This window comes from Xenopus tropicalis, chromosome 8, assembly GCF_000004195.4.
Source record: "Xenopus tropicalis strain Nigerian chromosome 8, UCB_Xtro_10.0, whole genome shotgun sequence".
Classification (NCBI taxonomy): domain Eukaryota; kingdom Metazoa; phylum Chordata; class Amphibia; order Anura; family Pipidae; genus Xenopus; species Xenopus tropicalis.
In genome coordinates, this window is record NC_030684.2 from 71,663,857 (window position 1) to 71,690,932 (window position 27,076).

Genomic DNA, 27,076 nt, shown 5'->3' on the forward strand with positions numbered 1-27,076 from the left:
GTCAAAAAGATGATTCATGAGATGTGAAAACAATGATTTAGAAGTAAGAGAGTAATAAGGTAGCAAAATATTAGCAGAAGAAACACATTATCATGAGAAGAGACAGTGGTGCTATCACACAGAAATTGGGTATTGGAGGCCTGGTGTGACAAGTAGGACAATGAAAAACATAAAAGAATTATGACCCTGGAGACCCAGTGACAGATATATGGTTATGAAATAATGGAATCCAGAGATGCTGCAATGAAGGGGATGATGAAATAGGTAGGACAGTGATAAAGAAAGATGGAAGCTGATAGTGTAAAACATCATAAGAACATAAATCAGGACAACAAAAAGATTATGCTTACTGAAACACCATCAAATGAAGAGGAGTTCATTGCCCTGTAGATTTCTTCACTAATCATTTTATTGTTATAATTGAAATCTTCCAATCGTCTACCCTTCTTTGATAGTTCATAGGCAGTTTTATTAAGTGCAAGTGCAAGGGCCCAAATAGCATCATATGCGAGGGGAGCTTCTTGTAAGCCCCCTGTCATTTCTGGGTTTTCTCCAAGACGTTTTTTCAGCTTTTCCATGAACTCCTGAGATGTCTGGAATGAAAAGAGGGTGTTAGAACCAATTTTCATGCTTGCGCAAGAAAAAAATTAAACAAGAGCATGACACAGAGTCAAAAAAGAATATAAGAGAGGGAAATACAAAAACGTAAGCATTTACCATGTTTGAGATTCCTCGTGTGTTTTCAGGGTTAAGCATAACAATTTCTGTGGTCACATGACCCTCCACTGCCTGTGTCATTTCCTCCACGGTGCAGTTAATGGCAGGATCGGGGATCTTAAACCAGTTGTCTGCATACCAGCCAATCAAAAACCACACATATTTCTTGCCAAATAAACGTTCTTTATAAACCTAAGGGTAAGAAAATGAAAAGTGTAATGGATTAATTATCCAATGCAAATAATATTATTGATAAGTAAGCTACTTTCAACTTGATTAAGAAAATATATATTTTTTTAAATCATAATGGTATCGATCAATCCAAACTAAGACTTTATGTGGTGCAGTTGTAATGGCTATAAGTATATTTTTTAGTTAAGTAAGTGAGCAGGAGCTGCCACACTGCACATCACAAATAAGCTCTATGTTCTTGACAGACAACAATATCTGTATCCTTACCTCACAGAAGACTTTTCTTGCTTCAGTTTCATAAAATAATCCAACTATTACTCTTGCATCTTGCCTCTACAAGAGAGAGAGGAAAACAAATTCAATAAGGAGACAGAGGTTAATAGCACAAACAGAAAAAGAGAGAGAGCGCCCCAGGAAGAAGGTATTGTAAATGTAAGAGTTATGAATAAGGCAAAGTGGTGACAGAATTTGAGCACAAAAGTGAAACAAGTGGCCCATGTCTAGTCTCTCCAACTATTCATATTTAATTCAGGAATGTACCATCTGCAACCATTCTAAACGCATAAAGGATATCAGATAATGCTGGGAATTGTAACTTAACAGAAAAGTGCTGTCTCCACAAATCTGTTTATTGCCTTGATAAACCTGTATCTTTTTATGTTCTTTTAACTGTCTGCCTGCTGTCTTGAAGCCAAAGAAGCAGCATATTTTTACCCTTTCTATAACTATTTTCTATTTTGTCCATGTCTTTAGCCACGCTGGAAGTAAACTAAGAAAAAGGAAATCCTACCAATGCATTATGCCAACATCTGCCAATTCCTAAAATATAACTATTGTTGTAAATCCATTAAAAATATTATTAAATTAGGCTAATCAATCTTAAATACACACTGAACAAATTTAAAACATTTCATATGTATGTATGTATGTATAACTTTATTTATAAAGCGCCACAAGGGTACGCAGCACTGTACAGTCTTACAGAATACAAAATTACACACAGGGAGGACAAGTGATATAATAAATAAATACAATAAATACATATATGTATATATATATATAAGTGCCATGTGGTATGAGACACAGTAGGAAGGAGGTCCTTGCCCCGTAGAGCTTACAATCTGAGTGGTTGGGTAACATACAGACACAAATTGGAAGGTAAGAGTGCACCAGGTATGGGCATTTGCCCTTAAGCGCAGGACTGGGTAAAATAATGTTTTAGTGCTCCAGAAGGTAACAGCTGAGTTTTTTCTTAAAGAGAGTGGGTGAGTTTTTCCTACGGAGGGATTCAGGGATAGAGTTCCAGAGGTAAGGAGCAGCGAGATAGAAAGGTTTAAGACGAGAGAGCGCAGTGGGTGTGGATGGTGTAAAAAGACGGAGGCTCTGAGAGGAGCGGAGGAGACGACCAGGAACATGTAGGGAGACCAGTGAAGAAATTTAGTGAGGAGCAGAGGAGTGAAGGGCTTTGAATGTTAGCAGAAGGATTTTGTAAGCTATCCTTTGCTTGACAGGCAGCCATGCTAGTGAGCTTAAATCAGGCTGAGCAGGTTCCCTCTTAGGAGAGAGCAGGAGGATCCTGGCAGCAGAGTTTAAAATTGATTGCAGGGGAGAGAGGTGGGAGTCTGGGAGGCCGGCTAGTAGGAGATTGCAGTAATCTAAGTGGGAAAGGATAAGGGCATGGATTAGTGTTTTAGCTGTTGCTTGTGAAAGAAAGGGGCGTATCTTGGCAATATTGCAGAGAAAAAAGCGGCAGGTTTTGGCAGTGTTATTAATATGGTTAGAGAAGGAGAGGGACTGGTCAAAGATAACCCCAAGGCAGCGTGCAGAATTTACAGGGTTGATGGTCATGCCATCAATAGTAATGGTGAAAGGAGGAGGTGTCTAAATATATCTGGATGTCATCTGCATATAAGTGGTATTTAAGACCAAAAGAAGAAATATGGTCTCCTAGAGAGAGAGTGTACAGGGAGAACAGCAGGGGACCAAGCACAGAGCCCTGAGGCACCCCCACACTAAGCGGAACCGGGGTAGAGGATTTGTTAGCAAGAGCGACAGAGAAGGAGCGGTTAGAGAGATAGGAAGAGAACCAGGATGCAGCCTGATCCCGCATACCCAGAGAATAGAGAATTTGCATAAGAATAGAATGGTCGACAGTATCAAAAGCAGAGGAAAGTCCTAGGAGAATGAGGACCGAGTAGCGTCCTTTGGCCTTGGCAGTCTGGAGATCATTTGCCACTCTACATAAGGCCGTCTCAGTGGAGTGCGCAGGCCGAAAACCAGACTGCATAGGGTCCAGCAGATTATGGGTGCAGAGGAAGTTAGTGACACTAAAAAAGACAAGACGTTCCAGGAGTTTAGAGGCTAGGGGCAGGAGAGAGACAGGACGGTAGTTAGAAAGGCAGGATGGGTCCAGTGTAGCCTTTTTAAGAATGGGTTTGACACATGCTTGTTTGAATAGAGAGGGAAAAGTACCAGAAGCCAGAGAGGATTAAATATGTGGGTAAGAGCTGGAGTAAGGGCAGGGGCACACTGTTTTAGTAGGGATGAGGGCATAGGATCCAGCGAGCAGGTAGTAGGCGGAGAGGATCGGAGAAGCTGAGAAACTTCAGACTCTGTTACGAGACTGAAGGAGCTGAATAGGGAGAGAGGAGATTTAGGAAGGTTGAGATTACTGGTATCTGAGGGTTGGGAAAATTGTTTGCGGATAGAATCGACTTTGCTTTTAAAGAAGTCAGCAAAGTCCTGGGGTGTGTGTTCAGATATGATTGATTCATTAGGTGAAGGATGAAGTAGCGCCGCGGGTTTGATTTATTATTACTTATAAGTGTGTTATAGTATGCTTGCTTGGCCTGGGATAGGGCAGTATTGAGGCACACCATAAGAAATTTATAGTGGAGGAAGTCAGCTTTAACGCGTGATTTCCTCCAAATGCGCTCAGCAGATCGTGCACAGGAGAGCAGAAATCGCGTCTGAGGGTTAAGCCAGGGACGGGGATTGCGGGCACGACTGCGTTGGGGCTGCAGGGGGGCATGGGTGTTAATTGCAGATGATAAAATTAAATTGTAGGTATTTACCAGTGAGGGGCCAATTCATATTCATTCTGCTGTGCTGTCAGAGAATATGGTTTGTACTTTTCCTATTTAGTGGTACTCAAATTCAAGCACTCGCTAACTTTTGCCCCTCACCCCAGGAGGCAAAACACCACTACCCCAGAGAAAACAGCCAAGAAGACCCTTGTAGCAGCTAAAGCTAAAAGGGCATATTGGGATGTAGCTACCTCTGGAGTTTACAAACCTTACAAAGTGTAACTACTAGCAAATTCTACGTTGATGATGCCAGTGAGGGGCTGTTTTGACTCCTGAAAATGTATTAATATATATAGTGTGCCTAATTGGTGGTTTCTTTTTGCTTAGTTTCATTCATAGTATTTGACCCTAGAGCGCAATTGTTTTGCTTTATATTCCCATAGTTAGTTAGTTACTATCTGGTGTGCTGATAATTTTCTTTTGTTCTTTAGTCACACTGCGCCTGAGCATCTGTGTGCAATATTCAAAGTGATGTCTCAAAAGTAACATCTGAAGTAGAAATTGATTAGATCAGGGAGATGATGGAAACTATGTCCTACATCTTCATCAGGTTTTTTCAGACCACAGCTGGAGCAGTTGACTATCCTTGTGTTAACTCCCTTATCTTCTAGATGCAGCTAGCAGCCTGGTATTATAAACAAGTCCTTAATTCCCCCAAAATGTTTAGAAACAACTACAGGTGTCAGTTAAACAACACCTAAAAAAAGTACAGGCATGGAGTCCTCATGTATTAGATGGTAGAATAGTTTCCTATCCAGAAGAGAGCTCAGAATTTGTACCTTTAGATTTTTCACTGGAATAGCTGGGTCAGAAAAAAAGCTCTGTCGAAAAGTAATCTCAATGCCAGCTTCCTTCACTCGCTCTTCCAAATCATCCAGGGTCTGTGAGAATGAGAGAGATGAATTAAGAGTTCCACAATTGAATACCCAGGTCGCTTAAGTCAATTAAAACCGTAAAGACAAAAATGATGTGCAGAATCTGTCAGACTCGTATTGTAAGGTTTCACACATGAAATTAAACATGTTTTTAGTTTACAAATGTTTGTTTCCAGGACAAACCCCAGTACAGATATACATTACTGTGTCAAGGTATCACATAACCCCTGTACAATGTTGGACTGGGTTGTCCTGGGACACCAGAGGCCATGAGGCCCACTGGGTTTTTTCCTTATGCCCAGTCAGCCCAGTCTGACACTGCCCCTGTATGTGACAAATCTTTATCTCTTAGCTCTTCACCTGCACTAACACTGGTTTGTGACACCATGTTAACAGCACTCTCTGAATATCAAGAAAATGCTTGTAGTTGCTTAAACCTTGCTATACACCAGCATAAACTAAAATACAAAGCCCATTTATATTTGTTTTTTCAGGGAAAAATACACAAAGCCACACTTTATTTATAGTACTGCTAAGACATTTTTCTTGATGACAGAGCCCTCTGCAGAGTTTGTATCAGTCAGCATCTACATCAAATGTGTCTAGGAAGATTTTTATTCATCCAGGTAATGATGTACAGTATCTAGTAGAATTAAGTCTAAAGCAACTGGACTTTCTCAATTGTCTTGAAATTGTTTTACCACTCATCCCAATGTTTCTCAAAAAGTCCAGTTGATTTTGACTTAATACTACTAGATACTGTATATTAAATGTGTGTATACACCCTAATCTTCTTGTATAGGACTGAGAGATATTCTTGTATAGGAGAGATTTGCACTTATCGAGAATATTAAGTATCACTGATAAATATATACTATGTGATTTGTAAAAAAAAGTGCTTAGTAATGTCTATTGTCATAAGTCATTTAAACATGTATGTATTGTCAAATGTAAGAATATCAGAAGTCACCTTTTATTTCCATGACCTCATGCCTTTATATGGTAATGAACTCCTGTCTAGTCTATTTTTCTTTATTTTACAAAAGGTTATATGTTTTCCTCTATATTTATATTTTCTCTATAATGTAAATGACTAAATGAAATGTAAATAGCTCTTGTGTATTATATCACAATTATAACAAAATGCTTCAGAATAAATGAATGTTGCACATTTCCATATGCGGATATTCCACAACAAACCTTTTTTTTATTAAATATCCCTTAAATTGGCATTGTCACACTAAAATACAGGAAAAGGGTTTTATTACACCTAACCAGGCTCCAATTAAGAGACTAATTAATCTTAATTAAATCTGAAGTAAGGTTAAACAAACATTAGGCAGCATAGTAACTCAGTGCTCAGATCTGCTGGGGTCCAATTCCAACCATGACATAATCTGCAAGGGGTTTGTATGATCTCCTAATGTCGGCATTTATTTCCTCTAGGTATTCTGGTTTCCTCCCACACCAGACAAATGTACAGGTAGGCTAACTGGCTCCTGAAAGAACACGCCATACAGTGTTGTGTGAATGCTATAGGGAATTTAGATTGTAAAATCCACTGAGGTAAGTAGTAATGTGAATAATGAGTAAATATAAAGTATAATAAAGAAAAAAATGTGTGCAACATTTAAGAAAGATTACTTAGGTAAGTGGATCTGGTAAAATTATATGTCCAGGCTCAACTGAGTAAAATAATAATCTGTCTCCCACTATCAGATTTTCTAGCAAGTCGTCCATGATTTAATATCAGTGACTGGTTGGCATCCAAATGTTGTTAAACTTCCAGCATCCCACCAATATTATATTTCAACAATATCCGGATGGCCTACAGTTGCCCACCCCTCCTGCTTTGTATGTTGGGTGTTTTCTACCTCCAGAGCCATTTGTAAATACCCTGGTTAAATCTGTACATTTCTTTTCATGTAGTTTTAACCAAGTTGACTTGTAACAGGTTAAACAGTTGGCTATGCGGACAGCTGCATTTTCACATGGACTAAATGCAGGTAGCATCTAATCCATTTTTCCTCAACACTTATTCTGCAATTTTTGACATTTACACATTAAGCACTGGAAATAAAAGAAGAAACCAAAGCAACAAAAAAAAAATCAGGTGATAAAAATATATTTCACTGTATTCAACCCCAGATGGTTACTCATATCCAGCTATCAAAGACAGTAGAATTGTGTGGCTTCTTGTGTGTTGCTTGGTCCTAAATTTCCTTTTGCTCCAAAACTACAAGCTCTAAAAGACTGTGTGAGATTTAACTGAATAGGGGTAGAACGCAATGGTATTTAAGCGTATGTTAGGTACACAGAATTCTCTTGCCTGGCATCATTCAACCAAAGTGAAGAAAACAACCCTCACTCAGTCCTGCAACTCTACTGTGTTTTCTGTCAGTTAAAATGCCTTTACAGTCAGTTCAGTTCAGTTTAGCCATATCTTACATTAGAAGTACTCAGGAGCCCCAAGAGATCTTGAGTAAGGGGTTCACCCTGTCTCTTGGAGCTCTTCAGTACTAATTGATATAATTATGAAGTCCTTTAGCACAAGCTATGAAGAGTTTTGTAACCCTTTTTCTGTGTGTTTTGACCATACTGTACAGTGTCAGACCTTTTTGCCAGTTATATGTTCAGTCAGACACACTGAAAATCAGTCTGAATGCTCATCAAAAGTCAGTGGACTCGAGTAATTGTGTTCATTTCATGGTAATTACTTCTTGGTCAACAGCTTGTAACTTTGAGAAAATTGTGTAATATTCTTGTACCTAAGATTCCAAGCTCACCCACCATACCACAACAACTCTTTACAGTGCAATATGAGAATAAATAATATTAAAGACACTCACAGAAGTGAAGACCTCAGTGGTCTGCTGAATGGTAGCAATTTTAGTCCATCCCCACTTTTTGAAGAGCTGTACTCTGGTAGGATTGTGTAAGGTGGCTGATGGATGAGTGCGGAAGAAAGTGGGGAATCTTTGTCGGTTTGAGAGTGCTGGAGAGCTGGACCCATAAGAGAGCTACAGAGGGTATAGAGTACATAAGAGGGTTGAGTGTTATAAGGGATTTTAAATCTTAAAGAAGTATATTTATGGATTGAGGTACACATATAATGAATGACTGGGGTTATCATGTTGGAGGGAGAAGGGTACCAGACAAATTAATGAGGGAAAGAAATAGAATAAAAAAAAAAAGAAGAGAAGGATAAAGGGGGGGGGGGATCAATATGGGTGGAATCAATATGGGTGGAAAAATGGCTGCTACATACAGCAAATAAAACCAGAATGACATATAATAACACAGAGGAAAACAAGACAGACAACAACACTCTTTTGACACTGTATTTTATGTTTGCACCTGTGTTCCTGATTTTATACAAGTGGATATTTAGACTTGTACACAGGCATCTCACTGCGAGGATGCATTAATTAGACATTCCATTTAGAAATGAAATTGAATAATTTCATTCTTTTCACGGATCAGCAAATTCAGAGGGGGTGGAAGCAGGCGTGAAAACAGAGAGAGGAGAAGGTTTGCAAGAGAGGGATTTCTACTAAATGCCAGTGAGCTAGACAGCTTTAGCTGACATGCATAAGCATGTGTGCAGTACTGTTATCAACAGGGAAAAATCTAAGGAGAGAATAGCATGGGAGAGGTGCAACCATTTTACTACTGGTGGAAAGGGAAGCATGAAAGGTTTTATTAGTCCGAAAAACTGAGAAATGACACACATTCAAACCTCACAGTGATCTCCATCAGGATTGGGAAGAAAAGCCACTGGTGGAGAGGAAGGTACAGAGAGAAAGTCTGAGGGGTAAGAAGAAAGGGGGTTGGAGACAGCAGAGGTAAGAAGAGATGTGCTCACCACAATAAGATGCCACATTCGTGCTGCTTCTGCCACTAGGGTAGAGACACTGCTGCATCCTGGCATTAGCATGATCTTTATGGGATCATTATACAGTAACTCATACAGGTATCGTGTTGCTTGGCCAGGATCACACTATAAATAAAAACAGAAGCGGCAAGAAGGTAGATGAAGAAAGGATACAAACAGAACAGGTTGTAAAAAGAGCAAATGTAGTGGTAAAAGATAAAATCAAACAGGTTCATCTATTTGTTTAATACAGGTTATCTTTTAGGGCTCCACTATCATTTCTTACTTCCCATTTCTCTTTCCTGTTTGTCTCTCTTTTCCCATCTGTCTCTTTCATTTGCTCCCCCCCTCACTGCCCATCTCTCTCTCTTTCTCTCGCCCCCCGCACTTCTCTGGAATATTTTACCCTTTCCTCCGTTGCCGTGGTAACAGTGAGAGAGCTGAGAGGAATAATGAGAGCGCAGGGGGTAATCCTGTGAGAAGGCCTGACTGCACCCCCTCTGCTCTCTTCCTCCTTGGAGCCACTCTTACTAAAGGTCACTTTCACTGCATCTCTGCCCCCTGCAGTGTCTCTTCTCCCCACCTGCAACAGCTGTCTCTCTCTAACTACTCCCCTGCTGTCTCTCAGTCTGTCACTTTTACATCATCTTGCATTACCTCCCCCTCACTTTCAGTTACCTTTCTTCCAATTCATTCCTGTTCACTTCTGAGTTTTACCTGTTATTATTTTAGGCTTGCTCTTTCTAAACCAGCCTACTCCCTTTGCTTGATTCTAGAACTCACTGTAATTGATTAGCAGAAAATACATTTACATTTTATCCACTCCCTACAGCCTGGCTTATTTGTCTTTTATGTCCCTAGAGCTATCTTCCCAGTTTGGTCTTTCAGTCCGTTTACTCTTATGCTCAATGTTGTTTGCATACATTACGCATAACTGATTAACACAATGTGTTGTTGTTGTGCACAGCAGTTTGACCTAACATCCTATGTTAACTTTTGCCACTTTCTCATATGACTGTCACTTTCATGTAAAAGCAACAGTAAATTATCATCTGTTAGGGTAACAAAAGTAAGATCTCAAATGGGATAAAAACTCCATTCTAAATTGTACCACAACATGTGGCTCTATGCTAACTGCCACAAATAAGTGACATTGCCCTCACATGGCACAACAGCTTTCTAACTTGTCACTTGCCATTCCATTTATGCACCACACTCCCAGTGAGCCTCATCTTCCTCATAATATTTTTTTCACACCAAAAATATCCTTGTCCAAAGTTAACTACAACTTTTTACAAAAAGGATTATGCCTAGTTTCAATGCATCCCAGATTTTATTTTAAACTAGTCCTTAATTGTACTACACAAACCAGTTTCGTATAAGTGTTACACCCCACCCACTCCCCATCCCACCCTTTGCAAGCCTAACATACTCTCCTCATTTTTAGATGTAGTTACAGGTACCTGTCATTGTAACATACTTTAAAAGTAACATTCAGATAACAGGTGTTTTTTTTACCCCCATGTCACATACTCACCTGGCTGTCATGGTGAATAAGCCTCAGTTCATATTCCGGCAAGATGTCCCGTCTATTATTGACATCCTCCAGGGCCATCTGTGCAGCAGGCTGGCAGGCCTGTCCACCGGGCCATCCCCCACTCATTGGGAAAAGGGCACCCACGTGCAGTGCTCTCTTACCTGAGACAGCAGCACACAGCAAGAGCATCAGCAGAAGCACACACAGAGAGACAGACATGACCAAACAGGAAGACATCACTGGGTGGGAGAACTGAAGAGTAGAAAGCGGCCTGGAAGACTGAAAACTGGGGGAGACATTATAAGCAAGCAAAAGTGGAGGAAACAGAATATGGGGCTTCCAGAATGCAGCGAAAGTGGTGGTAAAAGAAAATGGGTCCAGAGTAAGTGTGGAGAACAGAAAATATGGCTTTGAGAAGTATCAGCAAGTGCAGAAGAAATGAAAAATAGGAGATAATGGCAGATGATAGTCAGAAGGACAGACACAAAAAAGCATCAGCAGAGAGCAACAGAGAAGTGCAAGTAAAAAGGGTAAAAGAGGAGAGAGGCAGGAAAAAAACAGGAAAACTGCAGAAAAGACAAAGAATAGAGCTGAGGAGCAAAAATTAAAGAGGAAAGAATGGGGAAAGCTGCACTGCAGGAAAGAAGGAAATAATAATGAGGAAATGGGAGAAATAGGAGAAAAGCCAGGCAGCCTGGGAAAGATAGAAAAGGATGCAATCAGATAAGAAGGGATAACTGAGCGTGACAGCCCCAGGATGAGGTGTGAGAGAGCCGCAGCATCTGCATGATTCTTGATTTGATTCTGCAGTCTACAGAGCAACAGAGAGATGGAGAGAGAGAGTGTGTGCGAGAAAGAGAGCAGGGGGGAGGAGACACATTGATGTCACCCACGCCGAAGGGAGCGAGGGATTACAAAGAGAATGAGAAATGAGAGTGGTAGAGAGGAGGGGGAGAGATTGAAGGGGGGCATGAAGGAGAGACTGAGGAAGGGGGGAAAGGATGGGGAAATGCAAACAATGCTGCAGATAGAAAAAGAAAAATCAGGTGATAAACTAAGAAACAGAGGAGATAGGGGGATAAAAGGCTTTTTGCACAAGAAAATTAAGAAAATGGAGGTAAGAGAAGAAAGGGAAGGAAGTAAAAATAGACTGAAAGGAGAGGTGTAACATTTTTATGGGCATTTAAAAAGTTTGTGTGATACACAGACTGACAGCTGGAAAAAAAACTGGGTAAATAAGAAGTGGCAGAGTAAAACATGGTTAGGAAAGGGGAAAATATAGATAGGCAGGTATAGCCTGGGTGAGTAAAAAACTGTAAAAAATACAGACTGTAAAAAATATGGGGAACCAGGACACACAGAGGGTGAAAAGAGTGTATTAAACAGATAAAATGTAAAATGGGAGAGAACAGAAGAGAAAAATAACAAAAAGAAAGTATATGAATGGTGAAAAATGTAGGAAATGTGCCAAATATAAAATAGTGCAGATATATCTTGAGAAAGTGTTGCACTTGCCCTCCTCTTTTCCTCCTTGCTTACCCTGCCCTGCACTCTCTCCGTTACTTCTCCCTCATTCAATCTGTATTTAGGTCAGAGAGATTTTTTACAGACCTTTTAAAAACCACCATAATTTAAGAGGAAAAGAGAGAAAGTAAGAGGAAGCACCACATAGAGAGGGTGAAGAGTAGGTACAGGGAATAAGCAATAGGTGGAAGACAAGCATATGCACACTGAGATGGGGCATTATAATGAGACAAATACCAGCACTAATGAATAGATGCCTATATATAAATGATAGCAATATGAATCACTGATACAGTAAAAACTATGAGGTTGATTCACTAAAGGTGGTTAAAACGAGCGCTATTTATAGCATGCATTAAAAATTTTATCGCCTCTTATTTTTTGTGACTTAACGCACAATTCACTAAAAGGTTACTTGCGTTAATTTAGACCGATGTTGTTTGCGTTATTTAAGTTCTTTAAGTAATTTAAGTAATTTCCCACGCGTGCGTTAATTCCCGCTGCGCGCAATATATTTTGCCGCTTGCTATATTAGCGCATGATTTAACGCACGTAACCATTACATTCGTAAAACTACTTTTCTGAAAATGACCATTTCCCTGAAAACTGGAGGATGCATGACTCTAGGGCCAACACATACTTGAAAAAATCCCCCTGCAAAGTCCATGTTGTGTTGCCAAAAGCTCACCAACCACAATTTTCCTTAAGTACCGCCTGCCCCAAGTAGGTGTTAATCTTCACACAGACTAATGTGATATTTAGTGCTTCATATGTGTTTGTGAATCATGCGTTAGTATTATATCTATGCGCAAACTAACGCATGCGCTAAAATTAATGTATTGCAGTAGTGCGTGATTTAACGCATACAAAATTACTTTGACGAATCGATCGTTATTTATCATGTCAATTTGAACGCAAAAAACCATGCGATAACGCTTATCGACCTTTAGTGAATCAACCCCTATTTGTGTTGTTTTCCCTTTGCACTTTTTCCTGATTAGGATTCTGAATTTGATAAAAACCAGAAATGAAAAATGAAATGAAAAACTGCCCCCCCAGCTCTCCATATGAATCATAAAATAATACCAGGATTAGGAATGTGTTTTAGGGGCAGATTTATTAATTTCAATGTTGATTTTTTTTCTTTGCAATTAAACAACTTAAGCAACTTTATTTTATTTGTTTCCCAGTTTATTAAAACAGTCAAGATGTTCAGTCTAAATTGATTTGGCGACCCACCATCGGTGCAGCCAGCTTGCAGTGAAATGAGCAAGCTTGTTAGCAATGAACTGCCTGTCACCGAGAACACAATTAGGTGACCATGTCAACTGCCGGTCAAAGGCCAACACTGGCTGGTACACAGCTGGCTCAGAAATTGGCACAAAAGTCATTTTGAGAGATAAAAGAGGAAAGGTTTAAGTGTAAAGACAAGAGAAGAAAATAGACTGAATAAAAGTGATAAGAGATAAGGGTAAACAGATAAAATAAAGAGAAACATAAAACAAAAGATGGGAAACACTGAAAATAAATGTTATAGATAGAAAAAAACATGCAATTAAAGCAAAGGGAAAATATGAATGAAAGAATTAGGCATGCATTAAATCCAGGATTATGATCAGGATTCATGGCTATTTCATTTGCTGAAATTCGAATATAGAAACGATATAAACTATTGAGCCAAATAGAAAAATTATTAATTTGATGCATCCCTTTATATTGAAGGAAGATGGTGCAAGGCTTTCGCACATACAAAGCAGACACAGGCTAAAGTATGCAGGGAGAAAACATTCAGAATATTGAGAGAAATACTTACGTGAAGATTCCGGGTGCCTGACTGCAAAAACAGTGCAAGACCATAAGAGCATGCACTGCATTTGAGAAAAACACTAACATCTATCACATTAAACCATTCATTCTCATAATTATTAGACAGCATATTGGCTACTGAAACATGACATGTTTTAATGCAAGCCGAAAAAATTAGTTCTGCTGCCTTTTGCATTGGATCATTCTGACAATGGTGAAAGCACTGACAACACTAACTACAAGATTTGCTAAACTACTTTGATGTTATCTCCAAGCAGCCATGCAATGCCTGTCACTGCACACATGGGGGCTGATTTACTAAGACACAAATTCGAATCCGAACTGGAAAAATTCCGATTGGAAAACGAAAATTTTTTCGTATGTTTTGCATTTTTTTCGGCGCCTTTACGACTTTTCGGAAATTGTCGCGACTTTTTCGTTACCAATACGATTTGCGCAAAAAAAACGTGAGTTTTTCGTAGCCATTACAATTCGCTCGTATCTTGTCGCAACTTTTTCGTATTGAGCGCTCGTAAGCGGCGGGCGAAACTTTCAGACTTAGCATGATTTTGGAAGCCTCCCATAGGACTCAATGGCACCCTGCAGCTCCAACCTGGCCCAAGAAAAGTCACCATACTGAAGCTTGAATGAATCTGAACGCTACGAAAATCGCAACATTTTGCGCAAGTTTTAACGCTACGAAAAAATCGCCAGATTTTGCTCAACATTCGGAATGGCAACGAAAAAGTCGCGATAATTTTCCGAAAAATCGCCAAATACCGATCATTACGAAAAAAACGCAATCGGACGCATTCGGCCCGTTCGTGGGTAAGTAAATGTGCCCCATGGGGTGGATTCACAGCATGTAGTTCTGGCCCATGTAGTAATGCACACACATGCATACTACCACACTAAGCAAACAATGGCCAGTGCATTATTTTCTGCTAAATATTACACACTTGGGAAGTATCATAAAATGAGCTACTTGTCTGGAGCCCAGCAATCTGTAAGGGTCAGTGCTTGAGCTACATAGACCCGCTACACAAATTAAAGAATGCACCATCTTGTACCAAATGTTTATGAAGTGCATTATTTTCTCTATAAATCTAGTAGCAGTGTATCCAGTCCTATATTAAAATTATGTACTGAATCTGCCAGTACAATTGTTTGAGGAAGGGGATTCCCCAGCTACTACTTGCACTGTAAACAATGCCAGTGCAAAAAGGCAATGTGGGGGACATAGGAGTTGCAGGAACAGTATAAGAGTGGGTAAAGAGAATGAAAAGACTTAGTATTTCAGTTAGGAAACCCGACAAGAGGGCATAGGGGGTACTTCAGTCAGGGGGTGTAGGTCATACCTCCCAACATTTGAAAAACATAAAGAGGGACAAAGAGAAATGCTAGGTTGATGGGAAGTGGGCGGGGGGGGGGGATCATGGATGGGCTTTTGACATTGTGAGGTGTGGTTGGAGCTGATCAGGGACATGCCGATGAATGCATGTTTTTTTTCTACTGGGGTCCTACTCTGCTTGTTGGTAGGGCCCACTGTCAAGGGGCCCAGTTGAACAACAAGCTAATTATATTTGGCCCATGATTACTGATGGCAGCCCTGATTTTAGCCCAATAATTGCATGCAAATGATAAAGTTAACAGATCACAATGATCAAAATGAAGCACTTCTAATAAATGCAAGTTGACTTGACTGCACCGATTACAAAATAACTGTACTTACATTAAGTGGAGGGGGAACAAAGGATAACTATTAGACTGTACATGTGCACTGGTTTGAGAAAGGCAGACACAGATAGCCATGCGTGGTGACAACACAGAATCCATGCACAGTAAAGATAAACAAACTTACTTGAAGTATCTGGGCGCCTGACTGCATAGAGAGTGCAAAACAACATTGAAGCTTAGTTATTGGGGTTAGATAAATGTTCTATGCCTATGAAGTTCTATTCCTTGCTCAAAAATTACTATTCTATTATAGAATATATTGTCCTCAAAAAGATGTAAGAAAATTCCACATTGGCTGCAACAGGACCATTGCTGCATTTTAATATATGTATTAATAACAGAAACCATGCATTTCTGATTTCCCAACATCATTCGGTGCTTATTTTGAAACTAGTAACTGAATCTGTCAGTTCAAAATATTCAGGGAGTATTTTCTGTCTCTATTATTTTCACACAGATATGCTTTATATATCTTTCCAACATTAAAATTGAAGGTCTGGCATTAGTGTAAGATACATATGGTAAACAAAAAATAGTAAAAATATTTGTCATCCGCAGATGTATGTTACAGTTTTGAGTAAAATGTTAAGATAAAAGCAATAAATGTTGAAAAACAGGTTTCTAGATTAATTTGTTGCAATACCAGTTCTTACAAGTTTCAACCAACGGCTGCTGTTTTCTATAGGGCTGATAAGGAACAGAACAGAGCCAAAATCGGATGTGTTCTGAAGATAACACAATGTTCTTTTAACCAGAATAACTGTTAAATAGGAATGCAGACAAATCAAACCTTTGCTTTATTTAAATTCATAAAGGTGAAGTTTCTTTTTTAAATTAGACAATACGTTAAACAATGGATTAACTCTTTTACTTGCCATAGACTGTAAAATCTACATGGGGCAATGTAATAAAAAGCGTGAAGTTTGCTACAGCCATTGCAAACAATTTGGCAGGTTAAAGAACAAACATCTGACTGGCTGCTATGGGAGAGGAAACCTAGTCAAACTTTGCGCCTTTTATTATAATACCTTATTAGACACTGCATGTTGTTGGCAACATATACCCCAATAAAATTAAATAAAGCTGGTAAAGAAAGTTTATGGGATTTAAAATTACAAGCAAAGTGCTTTCATTTTGCTATACAATAAGCCTATTTGCATTAACTTTTTTTCTTTTATATATTAGCAGCTACTTCTCTTCCACAACTTCCGCTACAAGGTAATGCAACCCATAGTTTTCTATAGTGTCCATTCTCATAGCACAACATAAAACCACTAAATGCAGATGTAATGCAACTTGATACATTCCACCTGCATTTGCAATGAGTACAAACACATATCAAAGCATGAGTTGTGTTATATGTTCCCTGAAAGTGCCATCAAAGGGAACACATGATGCAATACATTTCTGGGAAGAAGGCTACCATCAATTCTGTCTATTAAGCAGATCAGCAGGCAAGTGGAAATAAGTAGGCGTTTCTGTTTCTGCTCAGTACTTAGCACCGGATTATGTGCCCCCCCCCCCCCCCCCCCCATTCGGGGAGAGGTCCCCATTGCTCCGTATGGGAGCAAAATTGAAAAATTTCAGAGCGGCAGGGCAGCATGCCACCCTAGACCCGAGCTTCTGTGGCCTCACCACAAATCCAGGCCTGTCAGTACTAATTTCTGATTGGTTACCTCTCTGCTTAGCAGACATAGATGCCACATGTTTTTTGGTTGCCATTCAATACAGAAAACCTCATTAAATTATATTGAATGGTAGCTAATTTTGTGCTAAGGTCCCTCAGACTGATTCAGCAGCTTATCTGCCCATGTATGGGCACCCTGACATGGCTACCTGACTGATATCTGGCCTAAAATTGGTCCAGATGATCATATTAGACCGATATCACCCACCTTAGGTGGACATATCAGGAGGAGATCCACTCGCCACTTTTGGATAAGAACATGCTAGATAGATAATATGTTTTAAAACAGACAAACAAACACAGCTAGAATGGGGCAGGTGAATGGCAGTCACTGTAAATAGCCAATAACATAACAAAGCATTAAATAATAAAGCGTTACATTAAAAAGGTGCAAAGTTCGCCACGGGTCTAGTCACCTATAGCAATCAGTCAGCAGGAAGAATTTAGTGTTTAGTCGTTCAAAAGCAAACATCTTGTTAGTTAGTATGGGTTACTGCAAGCAAGAGATTAAAAACATGCAATAACCTTTATGCTGTTCCAGCTATGTTTACCATGTATGAGTATGGCAACTGCTATTTACTTTTTTTCCTTGGTTACTAATGAAAAAGTGCTTTTATTGTGTTCCTGGTTAATGTGTGACGGTGCTGATACATTTCTGTGAGGCATGAGATTTATATCACAGAGTTGGGGAACTGCACAAACAGCACACATAATTCATTAGCTGTGGTTTATGCTCAGGTTCACACAAAGCCTTTATTTCTGCAGAGGGAAATACACAAACAGATGTAATCATTTTAAAAACACATCTACAAGTCTGTTTAAAGTGGACCTGTCACCCACACATAAAAAGCTTTCAAAGTCCTTTAAAAATTAAACATGAAACCCAAAAACTTTTTTCAATTAAACCATCTATACCTGTTTTAAAGGAGAAGGAAAGACTAGTAAAGAGTTAATCTCAAGCTGCAGGCATACCCTCAGTTGTCTCAATAGTGCCCTTAAGTCCCCCCATATTTCACCTGTTCAGAAGATCTGAATCCAAACAGGAAGAAAAAATGCTGAGCTGTGTAAAGAAAGTTCCCATAATGCCTCGCTCCTGCACAGACACCCAGACCAAGTGAACATGCTCAGTTAGTAAGACTTTGGGGGAGATTTATTAAGACACGAACGCTCAGAGCGTTCATTCAAACGCTCCAAGCGTATTTTCGAGGTTTTTTTCGTGCTTGTGCGACTTTTGCCTATGCCCGCGCGACTTTTTCGTATGTTTGCGCAAAAAATTTGGAAAGGTTCTGCCACTGTTTACAATTGTTCGGTATGAAAATTTTGTGACTTTCGGATCGCCAATAAGATATTATCATGACTAATACGATATTTTCATAAGCATTTTCGTGATATTTGCGATCTTCAGAAATTATCATATCCAATCTGAATTTTTCCCATTCTGGATTCAAACTCTTGTTTTAATGAATCGGCCCCTATGAGTCAGCTTCCTGCTGATTGGCTCAGATCCACATTCCTAAGGGGGGGGAGTGAGTTCTTAGCATTCTTGAGGGAGGGGGGAGCAGGAAAGAGCAGAGAACAGAAAGCTGCGTGTGTTTCTGGCACAGGAATTACAGACACAACTAATCTTTTTTCAGAGAAGTCAGTGCAGCGTTTCTGTGAGTGCTTATGGCTGTATTTACATAGACGTTTCTGATAAAGCTTACTTAGTTTTTACCTTTCTTTCTCCTTTAAATGAATTTAAAAATCTGAGCTGCCAATCATATATCGCCTGCCCCGCCTCTATGCTTCAGCCACAGAGGCGGGGCAGGCAATATATGATTGACAACTCAGATATTGAATTACTTTCCATTCAGCATTTCCTAGATATCACCTAGATGGCAAATGCATAAGATTTCGGGGTGATACAAAGCTTGCCGTAACAGTGTTCACAAAATGGCACCTGCCTGCTTGCTGTTAATTTAAATTCCAAGACTGAAGGGGAAAATTTAAATAAACTATATAGTATAAATAACGTTTATTTTGCTCAACTAACAAGATAGAAAAGGATTTGTAATTATTTCTTAGGGTGAAAGGTCCCCTTTAAACAATACTATATTCTTATAGTGTTGGGAATGTATAAAGTGCCATAGGCTGAATTTATATCTCCACCGATCCTCTGGTCTCCCTCCCCCGACATTCCGCAGGTAAGTTTAATTTATGTGTGCTCAGGGGTCAGATGGACAGCGAGGAGGCCTGTAGGGAATTGTGTGAAGGCGGTGGCCATTGGGTGTGCAGGGGACCCTGAGGCAGAAGTCCCAGTGAGCCCTGCACCCCCAGTCCAACCCTGTCTTTGCATGTATGTATGTATATTAACATTATTGTAAATCACTAAATTGTAAAGCATTGTGTAATTTACGGGCCCTGTATAAGTACATTCTATTAAATACATCTCTTTGTTGCTCTCTTTGAAAGACAATATATATTTATTCCTCAACTTGACAATGTACAATTATGTGCATGTATGTAAGTGTAAATGACTCAATGAATGTATCACAGATTGTGTGTATGTATGTGTGTATAAATGAGTATATTATTAACTTCATCTCTTTCTCTCTCTTTATACATTTATATACATACATACTCTCCTACGCAGGTGGTATCCAGTACATTAAACCTGGTTTAATTTTTCACAAATTAAAAGTCCTGTGAGTACATTAATTTCTGTATCTACTATTTAGACATTTTACCTCCTGGACTTCCCAGCACTTACCAGCAGTCTGATTCCCTTAGTTACACCCCTCCCGGTGCTTGTATAAAGGGTGTAAGGAATGATATCTATACATAAGTGCTGTTGCTTATTCTTATAAAGAAATTGTTTTTGTTACAGCAGGTCTGCTGCAATCTTTTGTATCTTTACTTGCTTTGTTTTAGCCACGTACATTTCCCCATTTTGTGCTCCGTTTAACCACTAACAAGTCAGTGGCACAGATGCTGTGTGTCCTACTGTAAGTTTCATCTGATAGGGTCACAAAGCATGACAACAGCTAGGGAAGCTACTCATATCTGTTTGTCCCCTGCTAAATGAATCCCCACAGGCTTTCATCTGGCTCCACTGCTACAGAAAACATTTGGAATAAGCTTCTCTGACAGTGAGATCCTTTGGGGGAGCATTCTGCCATAAATTAGCAGCAGGAAGCAGATAGAGGACACATGGTTGGTTAGCATATGCCTTTTAAAGGAAGCAACAAATGAGACACTGAGAAATTTAAAGCATTCTCAAACTGGTAAATAATGCAGAAAAATTACAGGCAAAGATATAAAAGGCATGATTCATTCAGTCACACATTAGCTACAGTGGATTCTCAAAGTGATTCAGTTAGACGTGACATGGACTTGATCATGGAATTAAAGTATCATTTATGAGCAGACTGTGTCTCTTATGCATATCTACAAGTATAATTAAGATAAATACAGAAGTCTACATTGAAACTACAGTAGCAGCAGAAGCACCAGCACCCATAGTGGTCATAAGCAGATAATGCTCTTGATAATGTGCCCAATTTAGAAAACTTTCATTGAAACAACAAAGGATGGCTCTCCCTCATATTTATAAAAAATATATGGCAAAATAATGATTGTTAGTTCCTGCCTGATGCAAGGATGTTGCAAAAAATGTCCCACGTTGAGGCAGTTTTTCCAGACTACTCTGCTATCCTAAAGGATCCCATTTGTTCTGCCTGGAAATCTGACCTGACAATATGGCCCCTGTCACTAAAGCACAGGCACAGAAGGAAAGTGATAGTTGCCACATCTTCCATCTGCTTTTATTCAGATTCACTTATTCAACGTGTGAACCAAACAAGCAGATCTATGTGAATTGGCTATATATGTGGATGGAAAAATAAAACACTACCACAATGCTGGCATAACCAGAGAATGACCCTGTGTAAGGCATCTCTTTAGCTATACTATATCTGTTTGCATCTGCAAATAAAATATATATCTGCAGCAATATTCACATTTTATATGAATGATTATATAAATGAGTGTTTTCTAGCTGCAGTTCACCTATTGTGTGCAGTGCCATGAGAGTCCACTTCTGCGGAGGAGAAAATGGCATCAGTGACATGCGTTAAGTATAGTCATACAGGGGCCAGGTGATGACGGCATTGCCCGTGGGTAGCCACATAAGGCAGGGATCTACTAGTTTGGTGTGGTCTGGCCAGCTTAGGTTTAGGGAAAAAATACCCCCATTTTGGACACAAGCTCATTCAGTTGAACTTTTGTAAAAAAGGTACATGAACACTATCTGAAAAAAAAATGTATTTTGTTTCAAATCCACATATTGAAAGAATCTCTGATTTGCAGGAACCATATCCCAATCCCCTGTAAGCTTACAGAGTTATCTAACCACTCTCTCACCTGGGAGAATGGTTATAATCTTCTCATTTTTTAATCTATACTCAATGCAAACCATATCTCTTTGCACCTGCAAATAAAATATATATTTCCAGCAAGATTTCTATTTCATATGAAAGAGGTTTTCATCCTTTAGGCTAATGTTGCCATCTTGTGTGTTTTCTGTCTGAAATCCACCCCATCTGCATAGTGAGTTATTCCTGTCACTGCTTACATACATGGATGGAGGAGAAATGCTGTCTTAATCCTCAGACTCAAGGGGGTCATAGATAAATCCTTACTATGCAGTTTTTCTGGTACTGAGGGACAGGCGTTTTACTAAAAAGCCCTCAGTACAGAGAGAATCCCTCCGTGGAACCAGGCTGTCATCTCATTAGCTTGTGATTACTCTCCAGTTGCAAGCTGCTGTGAAATCTGACTCAAGGGACAGATACTTTAGTTTCTATTCCTATTAGTTTCTTTTTGTGCAAGTTCCTTATGTGGGGTATCTCTCCTTGGCCTGGTGACAGTAGCAGGGAAACAGATACACAATTTAAAAGGTTTCTGTTTAATAAATATATACACTAAAGACCCTAAGAGCAATCACTGTACCCATATGTTAAAAAGAGGAAATGTAATCAGACTAAGGGGCTGATTTACTAAGACACGAATTCGAATCCGAATTGGAAAAATTCCGATTGGAAAACGAACATTTTGCGACTTTTTCGTATTTTTTGCAATTTTTTCGGCGACTTTACGACTTTTCGGAAATTATCGCGACTTTTTCGTTACCAATACGATTTGCGCGAAAAAACGCGAGTTTTTCGTAGCCATTCCGAAAGTTGCGCAAAATCTGGCGATTTTTTCGTAGCGTTAAAACTTGCGTGAAAAGTCGCGCCTTTTTCGTAGCGTTAAAACTTGCACGAAAAGTCGCGCCTTTTTCGTAACTTTTTAACTTAAAAGGCGCGACGTTTCGCGCAAGTTTTAACGCTACGAAAAAAATCGCGATTTTGCGCAACTTTCGGAATGGCTACGAAAAACTCGCGTTTTTTCGCGCAAATCGTATTGGTAACGAAAAAGTCACGACAATTTTCCGAAAAAATCGCAAAATACAGATCATTACGAAAAAAACGCAATCGGACGCATTCGGCCCGTTCGTGGGTTAGTAAATGTGCCCCTAAGGGTCTTGAAGGAATTTACAGCATCCTTGCAGGGGGGTTAAATGCTTTGGGAATGTGAATCCCTATTGTAATCCCAGTTACAAAGAGTGTTAAAGATTTTTTAATGACGCCCTCTAGATAAAAATGACTGTAGATTTAGATGACCATATGCAAAAAGGGCATGTATATGATGTAATTAGCTTCTGACATGCATTTTATTAAATGAGAAGGGTGCTTAACAATCTTGGGGTGTTTAACAATCTGTCACCCCCTGTGATTATAATCACTTACCTCAGGATCTAAGCTGGCACTCCCCTTTGCTGAAAAACATACTGGCTCAATAACATGTCTTTGTGCCCAAAGAATCACATTGTATGACAGTCATACATGTGCCAGTGTTAATTTTTTGTGACAACCCAGCATATTGTATAGGTAATATGTATAAGCCAGTGAAAGGATTCAACTCTACCTACTTTACAATGACTCTCTAACTGCAACCTAATTGACTAGGCAAGTTAATAAATATTTACTATTCTTGAACCCTGTGTGGGTTCCAAATTATCATCCTAATAATTTTTATACCATGACGATTGATTGTTTAGTCAATCAGCCAGGTTAGAGAATTTTGGTTGGGTAAAGAAAAAATCTGCAAATGTATTATATATCTGATGATGTCCTTGGAGGACCTACAATGGAAGTCACTTTCGTACGATTGGTATCTGCCAACTATTTCATGTTAAGAACCTATTCTGATTCCTATTTTAAGGGCTTTATCCTACAATTTCAGTCTGAATGTTAGTTTTAGATTGTTACATTTAAACGTACAACCGGTATCCGAATGTTCGTCAGAAGAAGACTAAAATCTAAATGTGTATGGCCAGCTTTAGACTGATCAGTAACAAACTGTTTATTTGTGTGCGTTTCAAGGGGAACAATGCCCTTGTAGTTGTAGGTTAGTATATTTAACTATTTTTGTAGTTAATTTTATTTTTTAACACTCATTTTTATTATTATGTTTCTGTTTAGACCCTCTTCCAATCTTTAAAGAACAGCAGGAAAATACGTGGACAATTCAATAGCTAAAGCAGAACAAATCAAAACTAGCTGCAAATTGCTTAAAAAAAACACTCTAATGCAAACTGAAATTCATTTAAAGATGAACAGTCCTTGTAAAGGTAATTTGCACCTTTCTATTTAATTCCAACTTCCATTTTTCTCAGGTAATGCAGTAGATTTGCTGGCAAATAAAAAGGTTTGTTCTTGTAGATATAAAAACAAAATTGTGACCTCTGGTGTTAAGAACCCAGAACTGAGATATTTACTCATTTTCTCCATCTATTCATTCATACAGATATGCAAGACAGCCCTCTGTTGGTGAAAATACCAAATTACTCAGCTTTCCTATACTAATGCTGATGTGCCAATACTAGGGCGTTGATTGGATTTCATTGCATATTTTAGTCAATTTACAGGGGCAAAGGGTCAAGGATATTCTGCTGTCACATAAATAGCTTTGCCCTCATCAACATCACCTTACATGGCTCAAAATGGACTTTGAGGGGAATCTTTGCTACAGGTTGAAGCACTTTCTCTACAGTGAGATTTCTCAATATAATTTAGTCTCAATGTGCTACAGAGTAAGCACCTAAAACTTGTAATTTTACACAAATGTTCCATAACCCATAATGATAATACATGATGCCTTTACAGGTAGTGCTCTATCTTATTACAGCTTAGCATACAATGGTCTTTGTTCATTTCTTTTTGTTTCATTTTGAAGATTTTATCTGTAGTGTAGATTGCTCTTTCCATCTCTTCGTTGAACTAGGACAAGGATGCATTCATTGTACGCCAAAGAGTTACCCTTTGTAAAGAAGTACAGTCATTTGGTGTACATTTTGCATTACCATATACACCCATTTCACATACATCCCTTCTTAAAATGCCACACACACAAACAAAACCTTTCTCACCAAAGAACCTAATAACAAAATAGACATTAGTGACTTATTGATGTTAATTTCCTCATATCCCGTGTTTTTTTACAGTCGCATTCTCTGCTTCTTTGAGGGTTTAGAGTCAACAACCCTAGAGCTGACAGAATACAGGAAGAGCAAAGAAAGTATATATATATATATTTATATATATATAAAGTAGACAGAGAGGAGCACACCCTACACCAGTGCAAATGCCCTGGGTGCAAGTTAAGTGTAAAAATGTATAGAAAATAGAAAGAGTACTGCACGCACAGGGGCTTAATGCAAAAAGAAAAAAGTGTTTATCGAAATATAACCGTGGAATGGACACAGCACTTGCAGGACTTTTTCACAAAAGTATATTATCCTTTATTAATGCAAAAATCAACGTTTTGGTCACATATTCAGACTATGTGAGGCAATGAGCTTGTAATGTTGGTGTGTATTTCACCATAAATATGACAACAAGCCACAAACAGTGTGGGGAGTTACATTTATCCTTGACATATTGATCATCCTCTCCCGTGGCGAGTAATATACGTTTTTTACTAGCACTTATGACATGCCGTGCTCTTGGGAGTTATAGTTGCAAAATTCTGACGTGCACTCCAGTGGCACTTTCGGGACTCTGATTCCACTATAAATGCCCTTGCCTGCCAGCTGACCAGCTCTTTAGACTGATAAGGTGACATTTATTTACATCACTTGTGCCCAGCCACAGAGTACATCTGACCCTATACTGAGAACACATGCCAACTCTTGTTTAATCATAGTTACATAGGGTTGAAAAAAGACCATTGTCCATCAAGTTCAACCCATCCGAGTAAACCCAGCACACAACCTATACTAACCAATCTATACACTCACATACATAAACTATATATATACAACCAGTAATACTAACTGTAGATATTAGTATCACAATAGCCTTGGATATTCTGCTTGTTCAAAAACTCATCCAGGCCCCTCTTAAAGGCATTAACAGAGTCTGCCATTACCACATCACTAGGAAGGGCATTCCACAGCCTCACTGCCCTCACCGTGAAAAACCACCTACGCTGCTTCAAATGGAAGCTCTGTTCCTCTAATCTATAGGGGTGACCTCTGGTGCGCTGATTGTTTTTATGGGAAAAAAGAACATCCCCCAACTGCCTATAATCCCCTCTAATGTACTTGTACAGAGTAATCATGTCCCCTCGCAAGCGCCTCTTTTCCAGAGAAAACTACCCCAACCTCGACAGTCTAACCTCATAGCTTAAATCTTCCATCCCCTTTACCAGTTTAGTTGCACGTCTCTGCACTCTCTCCAGCTCATTAATATCCTTCTTAAGGACTGGAGCCCAAAACTGCACTGCATACTCAAGGTGAGGCCTTACCAGGGACCTATAAAGCGGCAAAAATATGTTCTCATCCCTTGAGTCAATGCCCTTTTTTATACAAGACAGCACTTTATTTGCTGTAGTAGCCACAGAATGACACTGCCTGGAATTAGACAACTTGTGATCTACAAAAACCCCTAGATCCTTCTCCATTAAGGATGCCCCCAACACACTACCATTCAGTAGATAGTTTGCGTTTATATTATTCCTACCAAAGTGCATAACTTTGCACTTGTCAACATTGAACCTCATTTTCCAGTTTGCTGCCCAGTTTTCCAATTTTGTCAAATCGCTCTGCAAAGCGGCAGCATCCTGCATGGAACTTATAGTTTTGCACAATTTAGTGTCATCAGCAAAAATAGAAACAGTACTCTCTATGCCCACCTCCAGGTCATTAATAAACAAGTTAAAAAGCAAAGGACCAAGGACTGACCCCTGCGGTACTCCACTAACCACACTGGCCCAATTAGAAAATGTTCCATTTACCACCACTCTTTGTACTCTATCCTTCAGCCAGTTTTCTATCCAATTACAAATATTATGTTCTAGGCCAATATTCCTCAATTTGATCATTAACCTTCTGTGAGGTACTGTATCAAACGCTTTAGCAAAATCTAAGTAGATGACATCAACTGCCATTCCAGCATCAAGGTTCCTGCTCACCTCCTCATAAAAGGCAACTAAATTAGTCTGGCAAGATCTGTTACGCATAAAACCATGCTGGCACAAACTAATAGTATTGTGAACTGCAATGTATTCAACTATCCTATCCCTTATTACCCCTTCCAGAAGCTTTCCTACTACTGATGTCAGACTAACAGGCCTATAGTTTTCAGGCTGAGAACGAGATCCCTTTTTAAATAACGGCACCACATTAGAAATCCGCCAGTCTCTCGGCACCATGCCAAACCTCAACGAATCCTGAAAAATTATGTGAAGAGGCTTGGCAATCACAGCGCTCAGCTCATTTAATACCCTGGGATGAATCCCATCCGGTCCTGGACCTTTGTTTACCTTTACATGTTCAAGTCTCTTTTGAATTTCCTCCTGAGTGACCCATGCGCCAGTAGCTAAATTACTAGCACTGGGTATATTAAAAGGGAAGCCTTCATTATCTGGCTCCTCAGATGTATAGACAGATGAAAAATA

At 39.3% G+C, this 27,076-nt stretch overlaps 1 protein-coding gene across 7 annotated transcripts in view; it reads right to left on the bottom strand.

The window, feature by feature from the left end:
- Nucleotides 1–27,076, bottom strand: part of gabbr1 (gamma-aminobutyric acid (GABA) B receptor, 1) — a 78,382-nt gene that overhangs the window by 21,854 nt on the left and 29,452 nt on the right. For 4 of the 7 annotated variants that reach the window (XM_012967942.3, XM_012967943.3, NM_001113819.1 and 1 more), the window contains 9 exons: nucleotides 15,473–15,493; nucleotides 13,619–13,639; nucleotides 10,282–10,442; nucleotides 8,736–8,870; nucleotides 7,720–7,890; nucleotides 4,775–4,876; nucleotides 1,177–1,242; nucleotides 718–909; nucleotides 351–593 (listed from right to left, as the gene is read on the bottom strand). In XM_012967942.3, coding sequence (XP_012823396.1) covers nucleotides 351–593; nucleotides 718–909; nucleotides 1,177–1,242; nucleotides 4,775–4,876; nucleotides 7,720–7,890; nucleotides 8,736–8,870; nucleotides 10,282–10,442; nucleotides 13,619–13,639; nucleotides 15,473–15,493 — 1,112 coding nt within the window. The remainder of the gene's footprint in view (nucleotides 1–350; nucleotides 594–717; nucleotides 910–1,176; nucleotides 1,243–4,774; nucleotides 4,877–7,719; nucleotides 7,891–8,735; nucleotides 8,871–10,281; nucleotides 10,443–13,618; nucleotides 13,640–15,472; nucleotides 15,494–27,076) is intronic. The other 3 variants (XM_012967944.3, XM_012967946.3, XM_012967945.3) reach the window with 3 other exon arrangements.